This window comes from Arachis ipaensis, chromosome B09 (genome assembly GCF_000816755.2).
Source record: "Arachis ipaensis cultivar K30076 chromosome B09, Araip1.1, whole genome shotgun sequence".
Lineage (NCBI taxonomy): Eukaryota > Viridiplantae > Streptophyta > Magnoliopsida > Fabales > Fabaceae > Arachis > Arachis ipaensis.
This window is the reverse complement of record NC_029793.2, coordinates 106,642,592-106,650,176: the sequence shown is the minus strand read 5'-3', so window position 1 is coordinate 106,650,176 and position 7,585 is coordinate 106,642,592. Positions and strand designations below refer to the sequence as shown.

At 34.4% G+C, this 7,585-nt stretch overlaps 1 protein-coding gene across 17 annotated transcripts; it reads left to right on the top strand.

Moving 5' to 3' along the window:
- LOC107618086 (U-box domain-containing protein 43) lies at positions 2,742-7,097 on the top strand. 17 transcript variants are annotated; one of them, XM_021110827.1, is made up of 6 exons: positions 2,742-3,022; positions 3,175-3,205; positions 3,333-3,377; positions 3,522-4,807; positions 4,927-5,245; positions 5,351-7,097. In XM_021110827.1, the coding sequence occupies exons 4-6, from the start codon at positions 3,578-3,580 to the stop codon at positions 6,841-6,843; spliced, it is 3,042 nt and encodes a 1,013-aa protein (XP_020966486.1). In that variant the 5' UTR covers positions 2,742-3,022; positions 3,175-3,205; positions 3,333-3,377; positions 3,522-3,577; the 3' UTR covers positions 6,844-7,097. The 17 variants fall into 17 exon arrangements, with proteins under 17 accessions (XP_020966486.1, XP_016175500.1, XP_016175501.1 ...); XM_016320014.2 differs by having other exon boundaries at positions 3,493-4,807; XM_016320015.2 differs by having other exon boundaries at positions 3,172-3,205.

Here is a 7,585-nt window from a genome sequence, read left to right as displayed (position 1 = left end):
ACCTACCATGAGATCATATCTTGCAAGTTTAAAATTTTTTTAGAACTCAAATTAATTTATGGGATTGACTTGATTGTTATTGTTTTTAGCCCTCTATGTTTATTTGTATTCTTGAAAATTGATTTGTTTTAACCAAGTAGATACAAGTAGATAAAATTAGGTAGAATAGTTTATATATAGTTTGCAGATAATAAGTCTTGAGATCCCTTAATCTTGTCTTTCTTAATGCTTAGCATGAGGACATACTATTATTTAAGTGTGGGGGAATAGATAAATCTATATTTTATGATGATTTTTGGTTGAAAAGAGTAGATTTTATCAACTTATCTTGCACTTATTCCTTGAAATTGTATGTTTTTGTGAATTTTCTCCTAATTGTGCTTAATTATTAAAAATATACTTTTTATGCTTTAAATTGCCAAATTTAATTCACTTTTACCCCATCGATGTCTTGATATATTTGTTTAAGTGATTTAAGGTTTAGAAGGTAAAGATGACTTAGGAAGTTGAAAAAAAAGCATGCAAAAGTGGAGGATTCATGAAGAAATAAAAATTAAAAATTTTTCAAGTCGTGCGTACGCATCATCCTCAATTCGTGCATACGCACCATAAGGGCGTACGCATGACTCCAAGCACATGACTCACTTAAAAGAACAAGTGGCTCACGATTTTAATCCCAATCCAACTCATTTCTAAAGTATTTGAAGCATAGATCAAGGGGATCAACCAAGTAGTTTTAGTTTAGGTTTTTATTATGGTTTAGGTGATTCTAGAGAGAGAAGTTCCAACTTCTTTCTAGAATTTTAGGATTTTTAGGATTTCTTAGTATAATTTCTCTCTAGTTTTAAGTTTTTGATCTTATTTTGGTTTAGTTTTCTTTATATTTTCTTATTCTACCATCTTATTTTTTTTCGTTTTTATTTTTAGTTTTTTTTTTTTTTTTTTGTTTTTAAAAATTTTTCGAATTTTTAATTTTTTTTTATTCAATTTTTTTTTTTTTTTTTTTTTTTCCATTTTTTTTTTTTTTTTTTTTTTTCCATTTTTTTTTTTTTTTTTTTTTTTCCATTTTTTTTTTTTTTTTTTTTTTTCCATTTTTTTTTTTTTTTTTTTTTTTCCATTTTTTTTTTTTTTTTTTTTTTTCCATTTTTTTTTTTTTTTTTTTTTTTCCATTTTTTTTTTTTTTTTTTTTTTTCCATTTTTTTTTTTTTTTTTTTTTTTCCATTTTTTTTTTTTTTTTTTTTTTTCCATTTTTTTTTTTTTTTTTTTTTTTCCATTTTTTTTTTTTTTTTTTTTTTTCCATTTTTTTTTTTTTTTTTTTTTTTCCATTTTTTTTTTTTTTTTTTTTTTTAGTTTTTTTTTTTTTTTTTTTTGCTATTTTTAATTTATGAAAATTTGTCGAATTTTCAATTTTCTTTAATGCAATTTGATATTTTTCATGTTTATTGATGTTTATTTGAGTTATTATTATTGCTTTCTTATCTTGGTTAGTTATAGATTTTATTATTATTGCAATTTATGATGCTTTGCTTTTATACCTCCTAAGTGTCCGATAAAATGTCTTTCTTAGTTTTAGAGTAGAATTTTGCATTCTTGGCTTGGGTTGGTAACTTGGGTGATCTTGAGTTACTAATGTCCAAATTGATTGATAATTTAGGAATTTTAATTAATCTTGTTTCTATTTACGCTAATCTTTTGCTAATTCAATTAGTAAGTTGATTAAGACTTATGGATTAGAGGTTGACTTTTCTCGCCGTTTAGAGGTTGACGAATTGTGTTTATTCTTTATAATTATCATGTTGTGGTTAGTGATAAAGATAGTGATCCTTAACCATTAACCATTGCCAATATCTTTCTTAGCTAAGTTGCTTTGTTGCTCTTAGTTTTTTTTTTTTTGTCATTTAGATATTGCTTTGTTTTTAATTTCTTGCTATTTATACTTTTTTGTTTATTGATATCAAAATTCCGATCCCTCATAGCCAATGATACGCACGTCTGACTACAATTCCGTGGGAGAACGATCCAAGATTTAAAACTTTCGGTATTTAATTTGAATTGTGACAATTTTTTTAATCTTTGATAAGGTTAGTCACCAGTTTAGATCTATACTCATAGCAAATCTTATGTTTTTAATTTGCGAAATTCTAATCAATATCTAACCCTCATCACATTCCTCAAAAAAAAAAAAGAGAAAAGAAAAATAACACCAAAGACTTATAGTTACTTTAACTATACTTTTTTTTTTAAACTATAAAACTAAGGCTTTTTTATTCTCAAGGACAAAAACTACGTTAGCCCAATGGATAGAGGTAGGCATTCACTAATTTGTTGTATTAAAATTAATTACCAACAAATCAATTTGGGTTGGTCGAGTAGTCAGTTCACTCGTTTGCTTAAACAAGTATTTGGGATTTGAATCCTTCTTTGTGCATGCAGCGACTCATTAATCAGCAGCAGACCCTTAAATAAAATTTAGATCTACGACGGATTAATTTTTAGCCTGTCGGACTGAAAAATACCGTATACGAACAGTATAAAGTAGCTTGTCCTTCCTACAGCAATGCTTCAAAACATTCAGAAGATATCTCGTCCTATGACAGTAGAACTCGCCAACAAATAATTCGTAACCAAATTTCAAGGAAAAGAAAATGTACATGTGGGTAGTGGGAATTTGTGTCACACACTCACACATAGGTTGCATTCAAGTAAACTTATATATGCCCAATTTTTCAAACCGTGTAATAGTTAGTCTTTTGAGTGGACACTAACAAAAGAAATTAGTCTTTTGAGACAAAGACTTGTATGCTCTACAACTTTCCTTGCATTTTCTGGGAAAAAAACATTGACTAATTCAAGTCTTCTCTCCAAACAACACTCAATTCATTATTCTCCGAGTTTTCTCTCCCCAGTCCACACATGCATACACTTTGCAGCTTCTATGATATATGTAAGGCAGGTCTACCACACTCTTCATCTTCTTCAATTCTTCCTTGCAACCGAATGACACTGTTATCATAGTAATGATGTGCGTGTTGTGCATGACTTTGAATTGAATTAAGAGAAACCATTATGAGACTATTATTATTATGACTTGGTTTTGCTTACTTTTATATATAAAAGGCATATCGTATAGCTTAATAACCAGTGCTAATTACTTAACTCCGTTTCTTGCAGCAGTTCTTTGGATTTCTCTTTTCCCGCTTTAAAGGTTAATTAAAATCATTTTTCTTGATTTTCAATTCAAAGTCCCATGTGTTATTTGCAGCTTTGGCACAATATTTTAGTTTTTAAAATTACTTTGATTGCTCACTGCAACTGTCATGAACTGTATTCAGGCTTATGTTGATAGCTGTAACCAGGAACTGCCTAAAAAGTCACAAGTATGGAGCATGGTTTTTATTGCATAGAGAATGATGTACATAGTTTGATTAAAGATGCTTGCTGTAGAATTAATGAGATGATGCAGAATTTCCATTTCTTTCTATTTTGAATCAGAGGATTGACTAAGAGGAATTCAACTGCAGGGAAGAGTAGATTCAATTTTGTTTGGCTTGCCTGATCCGAGTTTAGAAATTTCAGTATGGTAGGACTTGAGATCATACCAATAGGCACAATTTTGGCAGTGCTAACCAACCAGGTCTTGAAAACGGCTCATGCAGCGGCCGATGTTCTTATAGGCAAAGAAAGTTTCAAAATCCTCTCAAAACACCTCTTTGATATTGAGCCTGTTCTGAAGGAACTACAGCTTCAAGAGCTCAATGAATCTCAAGCTGCAAGGGCTGCTTTGGAATCACTAGAATCAGATGTCAAAAGGGCTAACAATTTGGTCGAAAAGTACAGGAACCGTGGCAGATTCTATCTTCTGGTTAAGTGCAGATACATAGTTGGGGAGGTTGAGCAAGTCACAAGAGATATTGGCAAGTCTCTGGCTGCACTTTCGCTTGCGAATACTGAAGTCCTAACAAGAATCTCTGATCAGGTTGACAGGCTGCAGAATGAGATGCAGAGAGTGGAGTTTGAGGCTTCGCGGTCGCAGCTTCAGATTGTTGAGAAGTTAGATTATGCACTTAGAGAACAGAAACTCGATCAGGCTTTCGCAAATGACATGCTTGAGGAAATAGCAAGAGCCGTTGGCGTGCCAGTGGAGCCTTCAGAGATAAGCAAAGAATTAGCCAGCATTAGGAAGGAGAAAGAAGAAGCTGCAAGCCGGAAAGAGCGAGCCGAGTACATTTTCTTGGAGCAGATCATTGAGTTACTCTCTAGAGCTGATGCAGCAAGGGACTATGAAGGAGTGAAGAAACAATACTTTGAAAGAGTTCAAGTCATAGAAAGATATGATTCAAGGGAAACTTATATCTTACCACTCAATCCTTTCCTCTGCTCGATAACCGGCGTGGTTATGGTTGATCCTGTTAGCCTTTGTACTGGTACTACATGTGAGAGATCTGCCATTGAAGATTGGTTTCACAATGGGAACCGAACGGATCCAGAAACAAACGAGGTTCTTGAAGAAACTACCCTGAGGTCTAACATTCCACTAAGACAATCCATAGAAGAATGGAGAGAACTTAATTATTGTCTTGTTATAAGGTCTATCAAGGAAAATCTGATCACAAATTATGAAGTGCACGAGTCTTTGAGCCTAATTCAGGCCCTTATGAGAGAAAATTCTATTAACAAGGATTGGATTTCTATTGGAGGGGTAACGGATGTTGTTATCTCTATCCTTGGAAACTCTAATTATAAAGAAGCCAAGTTGAGGATTCTGATTACTCTGAAGGATGTTGTAGAGGGACATGCAAGAAACAAGGTAAATCAATATGGATAAGTTGAATGCTACTTTCATGTTTCATTTCTGTTCATTCTTCATTCCTTGTATTCCTTATCTTATGCAAAATCATCAAGACTAATTTAAAGGAAATTTTATAGGAGAAAGTGGCTGAATCTCAAGGATGGGATCAGATTATTTGTTGCTTAGGGGGTGATTCTAGCACTTCAAAGGCAGCAATCGATCTGCTGTACGAGTTGCTTCAAGGGCGGTCCGGCTGGAACAAAAGCTTTTGCAAAAAACTCTCTGAGAATCAGAATGCAATTCCTTTCCTTGTTACCTTTCTAAAGGGATCAGACAACGATCCAGCCGAGGCAGCAGAAAAGATTTTGATGGAAGTTTTCAAAATAAATGAGGAAAGTATTACAACTGCTGCTAGATTTGGCTGGTATAAACCCCTCGTTGATCGCATGATTCAAGGTAACATGAATGTAATTATGCACACACATACATGATGCATGTAATTTACAATGATTGTAGTTTGTATAAACCGTCAAATATACTTGTGATTGTTTGTCTTAACAGAACCAGATTCGAGACTAGGAATGGCGAAAGGCATAGTAAGCTTGGAGTTAAACCTGTTAGAGTTGAAAGAACTTGGTGAGGAAGGTGTTATACCTCCTCTTCTAGAAATGCTATCTGGAAGCATTGAATCAAAGGACTTGTCACTATCAGCACTGGTTAAACTAGCAGGATGTCCTCCAAACAAGAGAATAATCGCAGAATCTGGAGGTGTTCCTTTGATTCTAGATCTAACATTCTCAACGCGGATGAGGACATTCATTACTATCAAATGCTGCGAAATCCTGGAGAAGCTTTCCTTTGATGAAGATGGAATAGACTTGTTTGTTGACAGAGAAGGGAATCAACTTGAGTTAGATTCCATCATCACCAATTTGCTAGCATTGCAGCAGAGTTTCAACACTGGATACAATTTTCGCAAGCCTGCGCTGCGCGCTCTTTTAGGCATTTGCAAGTTTGAGACTGATTTAATTAAGAAGGCAATTCTTGCAGCCAATAGTGTGTCTCTAATTCTTCCACTTCTTGATGACTCTGATTCAGAAATCCGAGAAACTGCAATAAACTTGCTCTTTCTATTCTCCCAGCACGAGCCGGATGGAGTAGTTGAGTATCTCTTCAGGCCTAGAAGGCTAGAAGCCTTGATTGGTTTTCTTGAGAATGATGAGAATGACAATGTGAGGATGGCTGCGGCCGGATTACTCGCAAACCTTCCTAAATCAGAAAGAGAACTCACTATGAAGTTGATTGAATTAGGTGGACTTGATGCTATAATAAGCATATTGAGAACTGGTACAATGGAAGCCAAGGAAAATGCTCTGAGTGCACTCTTTAGATTCACTGATCCTACAAATATTGAGTCGCAGCGCGATCTTGTTAAACGAGGGATATATCCTCTACTTGTCAACTTTCTCAACACTGGTTCCGTCACAGCAAAGGCAAGAGCAGCAGCATTCATTGCTGATCTATCAATGAGCACTCCAAAGCTCACAATTGTTTCTAAATCGCCCGGCTGCTGGTTTTTCAAGTCATCACGAGTTCCCTTATGCTTGGCGCATGGAAGCATATGCAGTGTTGCCACCACATTCTGCCTTATTGAAGCAAATGCCTTACCTGGATTGATCAAATTACTGCATGGAGAGGTTCATGCTACTGCTTATGAAGCAATTCAAACACTTTCCACATTGGTTTTGGAGGATTTTCCTCAGAGAGGAGCCATAGTCCTGCATAAGAACAATGCAATAACACCCTTGTTGGAGATTCTGAATTGGGGTTCTGATTATCTCAAAGCTGAAGCTCTAGGATTATTAGAAAAGGTCTTTGTGTCAAAGGAAATGGTGGAGTATTATGGAACAACAGCCAGGTTGAGGCTAATTGGAATCACTGGCATGAATATCTATGGAGATGGCCACCTTAGAAGGAAGGCTGCTAAGGTACTATCTTTGCTCGAGCGATATTCGAGATCATCGTCCTCTGCAATCTCCGGTGTTCCGGAGTGAAATTCATTTGCCACTTGGTGTTTTGGAGGGAAAATGTTGGAACAGATAAAGGACTTCAGTTTACACTTCAAACTTTTCCTTTCCCCTCTGTTTGGATTTATCTGAGTTCATGTTACCTCATTTTCTTTCTTGTAATCTTGGCAATGGCGAAGTAATAAGTGTACAGTTTGTCTGTTTATAAATTTTCAAGTCCATTGTGTGTAATGTGTACTACAACTTAGAAATCAAGGAACTTTTATTTAAAAGTAAATTCCTCAACTTGAAAATTGTAATTAGTTTCCAAATTAAATCTGCTAGAAGTGTAGATGATCAAATGTGATATTTGTACTTTCCTCACATATGGTTGAAATTTTCAATTATCTTGAAAAAATAATGTTGAATGGGACAATACTAATATCATTGCCATACAATCATACATATCAGTAAAAAGTAATTAGCAATGGACCACGCCTTAGCAACTTAGCCAGCCTTACATTTATATAAAAGCTTAGGTAGCAAAAGAAATCAAAGGCTTTCATTAATATTACCGTTTTCTTTTTTTCCCATTATTCTTTGAAGTTTGAGTAATGAACAGGTGGGAACACATTTACACTTCGCGATAGAGTTTAGACCAATCAAGGCAATGAGCTGGCACATGTTCCATTATTTCTGATGGATTACCCAAAAGGCCAATCAGTGCCTGTGCCTGTGCCTGTTTAGTACAAATTAAATACAGGTGAACAACTTTATTTAGGTTGCTCCA

Excerpts from the sequence above, each read along its gene's own strand:
- LOC107618086 (XM_016320022.2), top strand. The coding sequence starts at position 3,578 with ATGGTAGGACTTGAGATCATACCAATAGGCACAATTTTGGCAGTGCTA. Across the intron at positions 4,808-4,926 it reads AGGGACATGCAAGAAACAAG|GAGAAAGTGGCTGAATCTCA; the intron begins GTAAATCAATAT and ends GAAATTTTATAG. Across the intron at positions 5,246-5,350 it reads CGTTGATCGCATGATTCAAG|AACCAGATTCGAGACTAGGA; the intron begins GTAACATGAATG and ends TTGTCTTAACAG.